At 40.2% G+C, this 16,508-nt stretch overlaps 2 protein-coding genes across 4 annotated transcripts; one reads left to right on the forward strand and one right to left on the reverse strand.

Annotated features, from left to right (window-relative positions):
* The first annotated feature begins 90 nt into the window (after positions 1–90).
* Positions 91–11,350, forward strand: LOC112290809 (uncharacterized). 3 transcript variants are annotated; one of them, XM_090251962.1, is made up of 19 exons: positions 91–1,092; positions 1,857–2,143; positions 2,250–2,807; positions 2,953–3,069; positions 3,242–3,404; positions 3,717–3,848; positions 4,131–4,355; positions 4,795–5,318; positions 5,531–5,717; positions 5,890–6,020; positions 6,228–6,474; positions 6,739–6,990; positions 7,300–7,440; positions 8,044–8,190; positions 8,369–8,500; positions 8,744–8,843; positions 9,351–9,752; positions 9,887–10,182; positions 10,329–11,350. In XM_090251962.1, exons 3-19 carry the CDS (start codon positions 2,257–2,259, stop codon positions 10,416–10,418), a joined length of 3,837 nt encoding a protein of 1,278 aa, XP_090108088.1. In that variant the 5' UTR covers positions 91–1,092; positions 1,857–2,143; positions 2,250–2,256; the 3' UTR covers positions 10,419–11,350. The 3 variants fall into 3 exon arrangements, with proteins under 3 accessions (XP_090108088.1, XP_090108086.1, XP_024393330.2); XM_090251960.1 differs by having other exon boundaries at positions 1,857–2,013; XM_024537562.3 differs by having other exon boundaries at positions 1,857–2,807.
* An 809-nt stretch (positions 11,351–12,159) lies between these two features.
* Positions 12,160–14,866, reverse strand: LOC112290862 (serine--glyoxylate aminotransferase). Its single transcript, XM_024537696.3, has 5 exons — positions 14,225–14,866; positions 13,634–13,918; positions 13,091–13,460; positions 12,771–12,981; positions 12,160–12,637 (listed from the first exon to the last, which is right to left on the reverse strand). Exons 1-5 carry the CDS (start codon positions 14,427–14,429, stop codon positions 12,500–12,502), a joined length of 1,209 nt encoding a protein of 402 aa, XP_024393464.1. The 5' UTR covers positions 14,430–14,866; the 3' UTR covers positions 12,160–12,499.
* Between the last annotated feature and the right edge of the window lie 1,642 nt (positions 14,867–16,508).

Here is a 16,508-nt window from a genome sequence, read left to right on the forward strand (position 1 = left end):
CCGAGTGCGAAGCCCTAATGGATGAAACGCATCCCTTTTGCAAACATCATCCCATAATGAACAGCGGAATGTTTCAGCTATCATCCGTTCTGTTCAGTTTGAACTCCCTTCGGAACAAGAATTTGTCCCGGCGATCCATGAATTGCCAAAACTGCAGATTCAAATGCGTCGCTCTGCTAATGGAAACGTACTCGATTTGAGAGGTTGATGCGCATGGACAGTCGATTAATTGACTCCTCGAAGACGGGCGGAATGAAATCTTTGCGCGAAAGCTTTGAACGGTTATAAGTTCACGAGGTGGAGCGAGAAAAAAAATTCCAAACTTGCGCGAAGAGAAATTTGTGAGAAGGATTTTGTGGGTGTGCGGGGGAGAGAGAGAGAGAGAGAGAGAGAGAGTGAAAGGAGGGAAGCATTGCGGAAATCGATGGAAGGGATTTTGAGGTAGAGACATTCGAAGGAGGGGAATGGCGAGAGGCAGGGGGGTCGGTTATGGCGTTAACGGGGAGTGGGGGGTAAGCATAGTTAGGACGAAGCCTCAGGACCGGGGCCATGTTAACCGTTCTTTCCCCTGTTCTAGCATCCGAGTGGTGCTGCTGGGTTAGCCACATCCGCCTCGTAGCCCTGTGCGAGCCTGATTCTGCGACCTCTTCCAGGCGCAGACTTTCAGTAGCTGAGAGAATTTATGTGGCTGTGCTATTGTTTGGAATGCGTGACATGCGCTTGATAGGGGTGAAGAGGACGCAGAGTTGGAGAAGAATGTCGAGGATATGTGTCCGCGACCTCGCAACAGGGTTGAGAGGAAATGGAATTTACGCGCCGCGGTTGGATGTGGCTTTGGTGGGAAACGAAGCAGCATTTTCTGCGGCGTGAACCGCCTGAATTAACTGGGGTGTGTAGGGAAAATGATAGGGAACGTAGTGATGAGTGGTTTTGTGATCCGGTGTAAATTTGGTGACAAATGGTTTACACAATGAGTAATGCGCTCTTGCCATGAGTTGGATATGTGCGAGATGGCGATGGCGAGAGGGATGGCTGCTCTAATAGTATAAGGGCTTCACCTCTCATTGTACTTCAAAATCACGGCGTGCGCAGGTACATCAGAATCTCTTCTTGTGCGAGTCTATCACAAAGGACTGCACAAATCTATAAAAGAGTCGGCGTAAGTCGAAGTGCAATCCTTCTGCCAACAAAAAAGCACCTTAGACTGGTGCCACGCTACAATGATCATCGCAACCATTCCTGTACTCGATGTTATCCGGTTCTACTAACACTTGGAAGCACCTTCAGTTTCGGTTGTGACCGTTCTAGGCTCAATCCGTTTTTCTAAAGTTCACTTGAAGCAGCACCTTAAAATTACTTCAGTTTGTGGGGTCATGAGTCTTGGACATGCTTACGGGATGGGGTCTCTCTAGGTAAATTTTACTCATCACAGTGCCTTCGTGATAAAGGTCGGGGCAATTCCATGAGATTGTCAACAATGTACTACAGCTGTCTTCTTTCGACAAACAGTTCGCAGTAGTCTTCTCCTGCCTCTGACAGGCAAGAGGGCAAATTCTTGAACAAGACCTTCGTCTTAGCACAATGAAGCACTGCACCTTCCATGAGTCCTACACCAATAGCCACTCATAAATTCTTGAAAGACGTTCATTCCCTTTCATGAATGACAAGTGACCCAGTGCACCTGAATACATGGGAATACAATTCAAAGGCATACCTAGTTCTTAAACTTTGTTTGTTTCCGATCTATAGCTAAAGGTTTATGACGATTGCTGTCCTCGTTGTACGTTAGACTTTGACACTTGGTCTGTCCAGTAAGTCAACTTCAGCTTCGTAATCGTAAATGTGGCAAATTGCAGGTATTGCTTGACGAATTAAATAGGTATTGGCAAGTGCGTTCCAGAGATCGTATGCGCAGCATTTCTTCGACCATATCAACAATTGCAAGCAGCAGGAACAATCCAAGCCGGCTCCGTGCCCCGCAAGCTTTTCAGGAATTAAGCTGGACCTGCACAGGTATGATCCCAAAAACAACTCTGTCCGAAAAACCTCACCAAAGTGGGTGCTCGACCTAGAATGCAGCAGCCTTCATTCAAACCTCCGTTAACTCCCAATTCCCAATTCTCAGCTGCCATGTCAAGCCCCCGTAAGTACTCGACCCCCAAGTCCTCCCTCCCTCTTGGCCACTGCCTACAATCAGCATCACAAAAACTACAGATTACGCTGATGGAAAATTACTCTGCCTGCAACAGAGAACAGATGCAGGCATCCGGTGGACGAGGTTTCCAGACCCCCAGCGGCCGAGGTGGCCCTTTCATCAGCAACTACATGGCTACCTCCTCCGCCATGATGTCCACCAGGCCAAGCACATCTTCCACCTCCCCTGGCCAACAACAACACACCAGCACCAACACCTTCAGAAACGGGCCTGGTGCTGGGCATGGCTCCGCACTGGGTACCAGCAACGGGGGGAGCACCGCAGGAGGAGGAGGTGGAGGAGGTGGTATCAACATCAACAGCAAGAGCGTTGTGTTCAGCAACAAAACCTCGCCCATGGACCCGCGGTCGCCGACCGCCAGTACGAATCCGGGCGCCGGCCGCGGAGTGGGTGGACAGGGTCATCCCGGCGTCCCGCTCACGTTACGCGGCGGCGCCGTCGGGCCGCGACTGCGCGCGGAGGGTTTGATGGTGCCGCCGGCGTCGGACGCAGCCACGCTGCGGCGGCAAGTGGCGGCCTTGCAGCTGGACTTGGAGGCGCATATTGACGGCGAGATGCGGCTCCAAAGCATCAACAATGAGCTGCGTGAAAGGTTTTTCTCCGTTCATCCGACCTTTTATCCCTCCATCGTCGCGTGTTCATTCATCCTTCATCCATCCATAGTATCGTCCTATTCATATTGACTCATCTTTTTAGAAATTTAATAATAATTTGACTTCATTTTGTTTGTATTATAGGTTAGAATTGTACATGAAACAAAACCATGAAAATGTTGAAAGGGCAGAAAATGAACTGAACACCCTTCATGAAGATATGGAACAAACTTTGGAGCTTCAGCGTCGATTAGCACAAAGGTTTGTGTACATTATTAGTGAATACCTTAAAATATGAGTTGTAGTTATATATAAATCTATATAACTCCACAAATATATATATATATATATATATATATATATAAAAACTTTGCCAATTATTTATATTTTGAGATTTAAAAGTTGTGTTAAACTTTTGGGTTGATCCAAATAGGGCTCAAGCACTTGAAAAAGAAAAGAAAGATATGGAGGCTGTACTGACAAGAGCTGCCGACTCATATGAAACAGAACGAGCAATCTTAAACAATCGATTAGCTGAAATGAGTGTTGAAGTAGGTGACAAAGCAAATGCTGAGGCCAAAATTGCATTTCTGGAGGTTTTAAGCTTTTTCACATCTTCAATATTACAAGTATATATGTGTGTGTGTGTGTGTGTGCATATATATATATACATATACATATATATGTTCACAGTCAAGAAAATAAAGACATATTTAACTATAAAAAGCTGAAGTATCCTTGTACATTATATGTTGTAAAGATATTAATAAAAAAGGAATTTAGAATCTTCTTTGAAAAAAATTATTAAGGTATAAAAAAATAATAATTTGATTTAAGAATGTGATCTCATTCTGTACAGTTGTGAATTTTGATATGATTTTGAATATGAGTACAATGTGTTTGTATAGGCAGAATTATCAACTTCTACGAATTTGAAAGATAAATTAGAAGAGAGGTTGCAAATTATAACCGATGAGGTTTTATTTCTAAAAGCAAAACAAGAAGAGTACACTGAAGAAATGCATAATTTAAGTAAAAAGGTAACAATATTTTATAGCAACAAAACAACTGAGTTTTTTTTTTTTTTTTTTTTTTTTTTTTCCATCATATGCTCGTGAATGAATTATACGTTGATGATTTTTTAATAATCATTTTATTTCAACAATTATTTTAGAGTAATTGAAATTGGAAAATGTACATTAAGATCAGGTGTTTTATGATATCAAAATTGCAGTTTATACTAAATATATTAAACAAATTATTATGATATATACTTGAATGATTTATAACCTGATTTATTTTATCATTTTATATTTTAACAGGATGAAATAGAAAAGAAAATTAGGTCCATGGCCAATTTTTGTATTTTACGACGGAATTTTTTTTATTTAAAAGAGGCAGTTAGGGACATTTGCATAGGACGTGCACATAATATGAAAGCTCGCAAACACTATGATTCAAAGTTACTCTTCATTGGTTGGCGTTTCTTTCACTTGGCATGTGGACGATCAAAGTTAATCAAAAAAAAAGTTATTGAATTAAACCATGTATGGTTATCTATAAACAACATATAATGTATTCATATTTGTGTTAAATATTTATGTAAATTTTGTACCGTTTCCTTCCAATGCTTTTAAGTAACATGTGGTTTTAGTCACATATTTTTTACATCATTTTATAAGAGTATGCACATGGTACAAAATCATTTTGAAATTTAAAAAAAAAAGAAAAAAAAAAGTGCAAATTTTCAATAGATAAAAAATATTAAATAAAAAAATACTTAAAAATATTCCTAATATGTTCATAAAATTGTAATCTGATGATATTGCTTTTTTATATTTGTTACTCATATTTTAAAATCTGATACTAGAACTTTATAAAAATAAATCCCAACAGTATTAGTTTATTTCTTCAAACAATAAAATGCTAAAAATAGCACATTAGAATTATTTTCGTTTTAATTTAAATTCTGAACTATTTTTCCAGCGTATACTGGTCAACTGCTTTTTTGCTTGGGTAAAAATGGTACAAACAAGCATAATGCATAAACGAAATCAAATTCGTCAAATAAAAGAGCGCCTTCAACGTGTTTTATATTCATGGGAGGAATATTCAATGTTGGTGCAATCAAAACCAAGGAAAAATCATGTGGCAACTCAACACTATTCTCTTCATGCTCGTGGCAAAGTTTTCAGAAGTTGGAAAATGGTAATAAAATCATGGAGCTTGAGCAAAGAAGTAGAAGAAAAACTTTCATTAGCTGCCCAAATTCATTATGAAGTCCATTGCAAAAGGAAGATAGTTCATCATTGGAAAAATTGGTTGAAATATCATGTTCGGCCACAGAGAAAAAAATTGTTGAAGATACAAACCCATATTAATAAAATGACCATGAAACAAGCAATATCTGCGTGGCAATGTATTATGCGTATCCGTTGGATGACACGTATTAAATATGATGAAGCAAGAAATTTTGAAAAAAGATGGATTTACCTAAGAACTTTATCAAGGTAACTATTTGTTTTTATATTATTGATAGAATCTTGATATTGTAGCATATCAACCCAAAATAAAACACACCACTCAATTTTAATTATTATTATACAATGATTATTTTACAATGAATTTCAACTATTCTAAATATTGTATTGACATTCAAAAATTAACCTAATGCAAGTTCTCTTTATAAAGAATCTATCTTTCTCTTTTTATTTTTATATAGATTCAAAGATGCACTTCGAGTGATAAATTTTGAAAGGAGAATCAAAATCCAAGCTTCTCAATTTAGAAAAAAGAGAAAAGCAATAGAAGTTGTGAAACGATGGCGGCTTTTGGTACAAGAGAAACAAAATCTAAGACTTTACCACCAAGTTGCATTGCAGTTTTATGCAAATCAACTTTCCAAAAAGGTCTTATGCCTGTTCAAATTTATGATTTTATTCGAGCTTCCAAATTTTTTCTTAATAATTTGGAATATTTACTTTGAATATGTATATGCCTGTGATTATGATAGTGATATTATTTTTTAGAATTAAACAAGTAAGAACATTTTAAAATACAACATATTTTACCTGAATACAGAGTCTTAGAGCGTGGACCAATGCTATTACTATATTTAAAACAGAAAAAAGAGCAATTAGAGAAGTTAATCAATGTTTAACTCGAGCAGCAATGGTTTTATGGCGAGACTACCATGTCTACCATGCACTCAAGTGATACATTTTATACTAACACTGTTATAATAATTAAATTAAAATCAGATGGCATTTTTATTTTTATTTTTTTTTAACACTACTTTCCATTTATGACTTATGTAAAGATTTGGTAAAAATGCATGTGTGCACATGAGTTAAGAAATATGAGTCACTATTATATAATAACACGAACTATTCTATGCTATTTCAATAAACTTTTAATAGGAAAAAAAAATCTACCAAAGCAAAAACATTCAGAAAACGAAAATCCTTACAAATGGCAAGAAATTGTTTGAGTAATTGGTGGGATCTAATGGCTTGGAAGAGAAGAGCTAACCAGTTGAATATTTTAATGTCACAACGACTACGCCGCAATCTTTTACAAAATAGCTTGCATAGCTGGATGAATGTCACCTTTGATGGCCTTATAGTTGCCAATGCCAAGTTCCAAGATGATTTAATACAAGCCCAAGTATGATCATGTATTTGATCTTAATTTACACTAAATACACACATGCATATTTTAAAAAATAATGTTCAAGCCTCCATAATTACCAGCAACATTTATTACCTTCCATTTATATATAAACAATCAAAAAAACATTATTTTTTTTATTATTTTGAAATTCCATTTGATTGATTTTGAAATAAATGCAGACACACATGTGAGTGTATATATATTTATAAAAAATTATCAGTCATAAAATTTATTATTGTATTTCACATTTAATTGTAGTCACAATGTAAAGAACAAAAACATCAAGTTTCAACAGTGGATGTGGAGAACCTGCAACTCATTGACCGCTTGCACAACATGGCATCTGAGATTGCATATTTGAAAACAACTATAAATGAAAGATCTCAAGAAATTCACGAGTTACATAGGGCCATTGAAGATGCGGCAATGGTAGAAAGCTCAATGCGAGATGAGATAGAGCAACAACAAGCCCGCATTGAAGACCTACAAAATGCTAATGTCATCCTTCAGGTTGGTTTAGTTCACACCCACAAAAAACTTACTTACCCATGTGTTGATTTATCATAATAACAATATCCATTGACAATGAACCATGCACTTTTTTCATTGCTGTTATTATATTGAAAAAAACATTATTTGGCAATACTGAATCATGGATTTGATTTTAGGATGGTTTGAACTTTTTTTTATTTTTCTTTTATTTTTATTTTTTTGTATAGAATATGTTTTTAAAGATATAATACTTTCTTTGGTTAGAAATTTTGAAATTGTAAATGAAAACAAATTGATGTGGAAATGAAACTGTGTGAATTGATGCAGAGGAGGATTCAAACAAAGAATGTGGAGGATACTACTGGAGAGGTTCATCATACACTAGAGCTTCAAAATATGGAACATAATTTACAGCAATTGCACATACAACTGGCAGAGCAAACTTCTCAGTTGGATTCTTATGAAAAAGTAATCTCCAATCCTTTTGTATATATATATATATATAAAGTTTTGAATGTGATAACTCCGAAATTGGTAAATACCATACACTTAAGTTGATAGAAATTTTAACATCATTTTAAGTGATGCTTCTCTACTGACTACATGTTCTCATACCTAGAATATTTTTGAAACTCCTACTATGTTGATATATCCAAGAACATAAATCACCTAATTTTTTTACATTTAATTATATATTTTTTGAAAATTATATATGTTGTGCAAATTCTGCACAACTTTTCAAAATTATTAAAATAATAATAATAATAATAATATTCTTAGACTTGTACAATGTTTCTGTTTATTTATTTTTTTTGTTTTTTGTTTTTTTTGTTTTTTCTTTTTGCGTAAAGGATTAAGTTGTTATGATTATTTTCATTGTTATTTTTGCTAATTTTTTATTTCAGTTTATGAAGATTGGATACAAACAAATTTTAAAAACCAATCACTCTGTATTCAAACTAAGTATTTGGAAAAGCATAGAGAAGAAATTTAATCACGTCATAGTTGATGACCATTTATTTTCAGTGTGTATGTAAGCAATATTTAATTTGATTTTTGTGACTTGTGAAGGCACTCAAAGAAACAGCTGAAAAACTAGAAGGGGCATCTGATGAGTCTCAAGAAAAATTAACAAGTGCTTTTGAAATTGCCGGATCATTACGCAAATTGTTAGAAGACCGTGAACAACAGTACGCTTGTTTAGAAGGAAGCTCTCGGGTACCATTCCCCTACATCATTCACCCTCTTATAATAACTCTGATCCCTCATTCCAGCCTTTTTCTTTTCCCCTTGTTTATTATCAATCAATTCACTGAAATTTGGGGCCAATACTCAAAAAACATGTGCATTCTTGAAGCACATGATTTAAAAAATAATAATTTAATGACCTGTGCAGAGACGAGAACTAGAATTGGGAGAGGTTCAAAGAAAATTGGCTGCTGCAAATTGCACATTGTGTGAGACAGTGGAAGTGCGTGATGCTCGGATAGAAGAACTGGAAAACATCCTCTCTCGAAAACAATCTGAGGTAACGTTTTTGTATTTTGAGATGGAAGTATTCTATGTAATAATACTATTTTCATTTTTATTCTTTCTACTCAGTGCCTACTACGGTTTTACATTCATTCAAGCACTACCATTTTATTGCTTGATGGAAAAAAATAAAAAATAAAAAATAAAATAACAGTAACAATATTGTTTAGGTTTCTTTAAATATGATTTTCTAATGGGTTACTACTTTCTTTTTAAAAATGGTGGAATACCTCATCAGATTCTCGATATACAATCCCATCTCCAAGATTTGGAGGTAGCATTGGATTCAAAAGAAAGCCATGTCCGCAAATTAGAATATGAAATCCAATTGATGTCTGGTAATTTCTCGTCCCTGCACCATTGATCCTATTGTCTTTGTCCATCTAACAACCTCACAACATGACCTTTTTTTTTTTTTCTCTTTCTACATATATTGATGTGTGTATGTATGTATATATATATATATATATATATAAAAGGGAATATTTAAGTATTTACTAAATCAACCTACCCATGATGAAGAATATGACAATCATGATGAATGCGGTTGGTTTTCTTTGGTTTTAGATCCAATAGTAGAGAAATGATTCTAGAGGTCTTTTTTTTTTTTTTTTTTTTTTTTTTTGTTTTTCAAGATGATTAAGATAGGTTAGTCAATTTAGTAAAAGCCTAGGTCTATTTAACATCCACATATGTGTGTATATATATTCATAAATCTATTTTAGAAAGAGGTGTCATTAGTGATAAGTTGTGCAAAGATTATAGCTTTGCTTTGATTTCGTTTGATTTTTTCATTTTCACTTTAATAAGTAATCAAGTAAACAAATAAGTATGGTGGTATGCAGAGCCCCACGCGGCAAAAGCCTACAAGTTCATGTCAAGCATGAGCTCGTGTGCCGCAACACCGACGAGGCTGAGGCCGCACCCCAACGCCCACGCCCAAGGCGGGGGGCCATCATCGATCCCGCCCCAAGCCCAACAAGCCTCCACCTCCGCCGCCGCAGCCCCACCAGACAGTCCTCACCCGAATCCAATGCCTCTGTCGCGTCGTCCCTCCCACGGCGGAGCCATCCCCGCGGCGATGGAGTCGTCGTCTCGCGTGCCAGCAGCAGCCATCCCCGTGCAAGCGTCGTCGTCGTCGTTGCGTGAATCATTGCAAGCGGACACCATCAAGCCAACCCCTGCTCTTCAAAGCCCCCCTCCACACCACGCTGACGGAACCACCGAATTGCGATCGTCGCCTTCCGGTTAGTTACCGTCGCTCGCTACCCTCCTCCTACCTCCGTTGTCCGGTTCATTCTAGGGTTTCAGTGTGTGTAAGGTTATGGGTTCGACACGACGAATGAAACCCGCCGCGTTGTTTGTTTGTTTGTTCATCCAGAGGTTCAGTCACCGCGGGAGCTGCAGATGGGCTCGACGAGCAAGGTGCTACATTCATCTGTCCGGGGCTTGCAAAGGATGGCCGCGTGCCTGCCCATGGGCAACGAACGAATCCCGCAGGAGATGAGGGGCCAGGAGGCCGGAACGCGAAGCGATGGCTTCGTGGTGCGCGTCTCCGATGACCAGAGCGTTGTGGATAGCTTGCACTTCGAAATCCAGCGCTTGCAGGCCAGGATTATGAGTCGATTGCGAGACCCTGTTACCCCTGGATCGGCGGCGCCTGGGTCCAGTTCTCAGGTTGGAGTTCCATCTTGTTTGTAGTCACCTTTTTAGGTCGTTTTTTGATGAAAATATGTATATTTATTTAATGTTGTTTTAGAGGGCCTTTTTGCACAGGAGAGATGGTTGATTGAGTGGTTGTTTGATTGTTTTGTTGTGTTCAGGAAAGGTTATCGGATACAGGATGTGAGCAGAGACTTATGAGTGGCGATCCCACTACTTCGGCGTCAAGAGGGACCTCGCCGGGATACTGATTCTTTGACGGAGATTGGTGCAATTTCTTGTGAGGTTCTTTTTATTGAGCTTTAGCCACGGCGCCATGGCGGGTAGGTCATAGTACCGCATGTAGATGTTGTAATTAAATCGAGCATGGTTTTTGTATGGAAATAAACGAAAGGGGCAAGATGAAGTATGATGAAGATGGTGTTACAATGCCGCAAATGGTTTGCAGCCTCCTGTGCACCTCTTTTGGCCAAGAGATTAGCAGAATTGCACTGTGGCACATGTGTGATCGATTGGAGATCAAACTCAAATGACATGAAGATTGCAGGCCATCTTGTTTCGAGTCTCGTTCGATTTCAGAAGTGTTTTCAAGCAAATCAACTTCGAAGATGTACAGCCTGCACCGTGTGTGAAACTCGAAGATTTCAAGAAGGTGGGATGCTAAGCCTGCAGCCAGCTAAACAAAGGTCATGGAAACAATGTGGCCATGTATGAGAGCCTTAGGTACAACGAATGAACTTGGCTCGAAAGTAGGAGGATGGTGAAGACTAAGTGAAGCTTAATGAACGCTGGTTGCTCCTCCAGTGTGGTTGACTTGCCGTCGTAAACTTAGATCTCAGCTTGGTGGTGCTGCAGGTTCTAACTCATACTGTTGCTCTTTATGATGTATCAATCCAAGTATCTCTCGAAACCCAATGACTTAGAGTTACTATTTATACCATTCCAGACAAACCATGAGAAGATTCGGATCGGGTTTTGTACAGATCCGAATGTGTAGGTACTTATCTTGAACGAAGTAACCCCGTACCTCACCAGGTAATTCCAAGGATTGTTTGGAAACATTTCACTGCAATAATTCAAACAGTAAGCAATGAAATACGTAGTCCTTGAACGTTAAGTTGATCAGACATTGTATTGGAAGCCTTATGATTTGAAGGTGTAAAAATCAATGTGCTTGAGCTAAGTCAATCTTCCTTTAGCAACAGAGTTGCTGGTGTCATGCTCATGATGAGTAGAGCAGTTGTGTGAATTGGAGTATTCCAAAGTTTGATAATTAATTCGCAGCAACCTTCGTCTCCTTGTACTTGCGGCGCCCCGAAGGCACCACACGCCTGCAAGAACTCGAAAATAAGCTTCCCGACTACCTTGCGAGCATTCTAACCTTACAATGGCGGCAAGATGCAACAAAATATTTCCACAGTATTTCTGTTCACGCGGTGCTTGCAGTAATTGCTCCCCTCGTAACCCAACTCGTAGAAGTGGTGAAATCATTCCAGCCTGCAATATCGGGCACAATCCGTGCCGAACTCAATAATCCTTCGTGTCTTCTCTCTAGATGCACTAATCAGCGCTACGTTGGCCGTTGAAGACTTTACCACTGATTTGATCGAAAATTCCTTGTATTCTCTTCAAGTCCAGAGTCTCATCTGCTACTTTTTCAGTTTTACATGGAACCAATTCAAATATGCCTACCAATCCTGAACATTTCTACGTAGTACCAGCTCTAAGACATCAAGTTTTGTTAGGACCCAGTCATATTTTCGTGATGCTCAATTAATTGGTGAATCTCACTCCTCCGCTTAATGTTGCATCCTTGAGGAATTTGTGACATTACGGTACTTTCATTGCTTCCACATCTTGTACAGATGATATTACCATGATATTACCATCTGTACTTGCCTGGCTCATTACAATGTTCCAAACAATCGTATTCAGAGGCTCTGCAGATGCCGTCATTTTTCTTCAACATTCTCAAAATTTGTCATGCACGGGTAGCCTACAGTTCCTCCGCGTTCCGCTGGAACACGAAGCCTTTATTTTCAATCCAAGGTAATTTGCAATTGTTGACCATCATTGATTGAATGTTCGGAGAGTACTAAATCAACGTCTGTACATAATTGTTATAGTAGTCCACCCGATGGTGTATAGTCTTGCAATCCGAGTGTATGCTTTGCTTTGTATAGAAGTGGAAGTAAAGTCGTCAAGGACAAAACTTCGGGATACTGAGAGAGCACGTTCAAGTGATGGAGCTTCTCCGAGGGCTGAATGATGCGACTCTGCTCCCTTTACTTGCAAGGATGTTGGTGGTTGGGGCGTTCGTGGGTCGCGGTTATCACAGGCGGGAGGCAATTATAGGGGTTTGCTTGGATAGAAATGCCTGGGCTGCGGCAACACCACTGCCAAAGATTACGGGATATCCAACCTCGAGGAGCACGAGCTCCACTCCCGCCAAAGCTCCTAGTAATTGTAGCTGCACACACAGTGCTCCGGGGATTCAAGAAGTCAAGAATGCATCGTGTCAACACGTTGCAACAAAATTTGAACCTGAGATTCTATACAAAATTTTCAGGCTGAAAAGAGGAATTTTGGCCACTGCAATTCACCTCATTCACATAGCCTAGATGTCCAATGCGAAACACCTTTCCGTTCACTTCGCCGAGACCGAGACCAAGGCTGAGATTGTACTTCTTCCATGCAATCTTGATCACGTCGTTGCTGTCTAATGAAGACGGCACCACCACTCCTGTCACGACCGCGCTGTCCCACTGGGGCTTCCTTGCGCAGACGGTAAGTCCCCAAGCTCTCACAGCTCTCCTGCATTTCAGTCGAGAACCTTGCAAACTTAGATCTCGGGAGATACAAGCATCGCAATTTGAGAGTTCTGCAACAGCAGTCGTTTTAGGGGAACTTTCGTTTCAAGCACCTGGTTGCTTCAGCAAGACGCAGATGCCGGGCTATGACATTTTCCAGTCCCTCTTGTTTGAGGATAATGTCAAGGGAGGCACGCAGCCCGTAGAGCAGTTGGACGGACGGAGTGTAGGGGGAATACGTCCCTGCCTTGTAGCTTTTTAGATATTCTGCCCAGTCGAAGTAGCCCCGTGGGTATTTTGCTTGCTTGGAAGTTTCAATAGCTTTGAGGCTGGCGCAAAGGATACCTAGACCGGTTGGAAGAGATAGGGCTTTCTGGGATCCGGTGAGGGCCACGTCCACTCCCCAGTCGTCCATTCGAAAATCCATGGCGCCAACCGACGAGACTCCATCCACGAGTAGCAATGCAGGATGTCTTGCCTCGTCTGTCCAGGTACGGATTCGTGAGAATCTAAACAATGATAAGAAAGAGACGATGTGTTCGGACATCATGGTTGCCGATTTTCGACGACCTAACAGACTGAAATGCGTATTCTACTGATTGGAATCATGTGTACTGATTTGACGCACGAGGAATTGGAGGTGAAGAGTTAGGTACCAAGGGCTTTGCGAACGGCACTTAAGTCGTTAGTCACGCCCGTGGAGGTTTCGTTGTGCACCACGCAGACTGCCTTCACAGCATGAGTATGATCTGACTGCAGCTTCTGCTTGAGGATCTCCAGATCGATGCCCTCGCCCCACTCGCACTCGATCACATCCACGTTGAAGTGGAGACGGGTCATGAGGTTGATCCAGAGGACACAGAATTGGCCCATCCTCGGGACGATGATCCTGTCACCTGGTGACATCGTGTTGGTTAGCGCACTCTCCCATGCTCCTGTACCTGCAATAACAGTGATCGGACAGCATTTGGAATCATCAAAATGGTTGAGTCATGGAATTGAGAATGCGCCACGCATCCAACCATTGTCCCCAGCATTGGCACTGTGAGAATGAGAAATTTCAAAGTATTAGCCTGTTGTATAAATGAAATTGATTTGAAGTCCCCAACCAGGAAGCAAATCGATGCAATTTTACTTAAATGAGTTTATAGTAGATGCAACCGATTGCTGGCTGAGTTAGAACTTTGCCAAAGAGATTCAGGGCTTGAGAGCTGCATTCCGCAGGATCTCACAGATTTGCGTGGTACCTGAGGAAGGGAAGATGAAGGGGGTGCCAGTCTGTGTGCGGAACAGCAGCTTGACGTCCTCAAGAACGGACTTAGCCAGTGCGGGAAAAGTCGGCGATCGGTGATCCTCATTGTTGCGGTTCATGGCCTGCAGCACTCTGTCTGGAATGTTGGTAGGCCCCGGCACAAACAAGTGGTTTCTCCCTGGCGCTGGAAACAACTCCATCTCACCTGCTGGCTTGAACTCGTTCTCACAACCACCACTACTCTCCAGTCAACCAAACCGAGTTTCAGCAAATCTCACGAGAAAACTTCCTCCAGCTCCTTCGAATCAAGCAGCAACCGCTCATCTGTTATGAAATTCTCCAACTGCGTTGAATCACTGTAAACAAAGTTCTTGACAGCTTAATACCTTCCCACACCTTCACGCTGAGAGCCCGATTCAGCTTTTGAGACACACAAGACCTTGACTCCGTCAGCCCTATACTAGATCGTCTTTGACGTCTAATCAGCAACCAGCTACCTGAACATCAGCGTGATTGCCAGACAATCAGGCGAATGAGAACGACGATGCGGGATCCGCAGTGACGGGGTGGCTGATGATACACAACTCCTCCAACCATCACCTTCGATTCCAATGCAGGGGTGAAATTCGCCGTACAGGAACTAAGAAAACCCACCAATTCACTCCATTTAATACTACCAGCATTGTTATTATTTTTACTACTTTCAGTAAGTTGGAATCACAAAATCAGTAATGCCATGCACCCGCACTGAGCACCCAATCGAATGGTCCACGGAATTCCCCATCGGAAGCGATTGATTGCAGTTCCAATTTTGACGACAGGTGCAGTGAGCGTCTCGTGTTTTTAGCACTTACAGTGAGGAGGAATATTGTTTTACTGACAAACAACAGTGCCACAGAACACAAGGTCCTCTCGTTCCCACCCCCCTCCCAGTCGAATTCCAGTGACGGATCCAGTGGGCCCCAGGGAAACAGCCAAGATGCAACGGAGCAACTACAAATTTGAACAGTCAGCCGCCGAGGAGCGGGTTAATTGTGATTTACCCACGATAAGTCCATTACTGCCATGCAGTACGCAATAAGGACTTCGTCTAAGTTAGACAGATCGGGGCATGCGTGTGTATGTGTGAATGTGTATTATGAGTTTGGTGATTGTGTGGAAGAGTGGCATCAATAATGCTTGCATGATACGTGATCAGGGCCTGGGCAGGTCAGCGTGGAGCGGCGATGGAGGAGGAGGACGATAGAGAGAGCGCTTGCTTCACTGGCCATGGCGAAGCTGCCGCTGCAGGCCATGTCACGAGGGCTGCCTTTCCACCTCCTCACGGGGCCCTCTCCCGGTCCCTTTCGCAAGTGGGTCTCCCTGTGCCATGTCACCGTCTACGTGGCGTGGGGCTCGTTTCGACGTGGCGCGGACTGTGTATCTACGTGGCATGAGCGTGGGGTTTGGAGAACATGTGTGAGGAGATTTTAGTTTTACTTTGGTTTCAGTTATTAATAATCTCCACGAGGGGGTGAGAGTTTGGGACAATGCCTTAATGAGGTGTAACATGGCATTCCCAACACATAGCTTCATTATTTACTTATTTGTCTTCCCAAACAAAATATATAAATCCGGATGAGAATTACATTTTAAGAAAAAAATATCATGATGTCTAATATTATTGAAGTATATGATCATAGTCAAAAAAACAGTTTAAGTCCTTTGAGCATTTCAAATTACTTTTTTTGAAACATGAAAATTTAATCCTTCAGTTATTAATTGTATCTACCTAAAAACATGTTTTGTTTATTTTTTAATTAAGATATTTTTAGATGATTGTGCATCTATTAACATATATATATATATAGAGAGAGAGAGAGAGAGAGAGAGCAGTCATTTTAAGACTTTAGGATTGACACAAAAAAAAAACAAAAAACAAAAAACAAACAAACAAAACAAAATTGAATAAAACAAAACTATGAATATATAAAAGAGTAAATAAAACTATTGGTTAAAAAAAAATACATGTTCATTTAAAAAAGAAGAAACATAATAGAAGCTCAAATGATAATGATTTTAATGGTCCAGATTATGATAAGAATACCATTTACCTTGAAATTCAAAATTTAAAGCAATAATTATACACAGATTCAAGTATTGACAAGCAATGGCTATGAAGAGAATTTGACAAAATCTACAATGATCTTAAACTTTTATAAGAAGGCAGATTGCACCAAAATGTGTTTTTTTTTCATGGTTGACATTTCATAGGTTAGTAATGAAACCTCCCATCTTAG

The sequence above is a fragment of the Physcomitrium patens genome, chromosome 1 (assembly GCF_059467195.1).
Source record: "Physcomitrium patens ecotype Gransden chromosome 1, ASM5946719v1, whole genome shotgun sequence".
In the NCBI taxonomy this organism is placed as follows: domain Eukaryota; kingdom Viridiplantae; phylum Streptophyta; class Bryopsida; order Funariales; family Funariaceae; genus Physcomitrium; species Physcomitrium patens.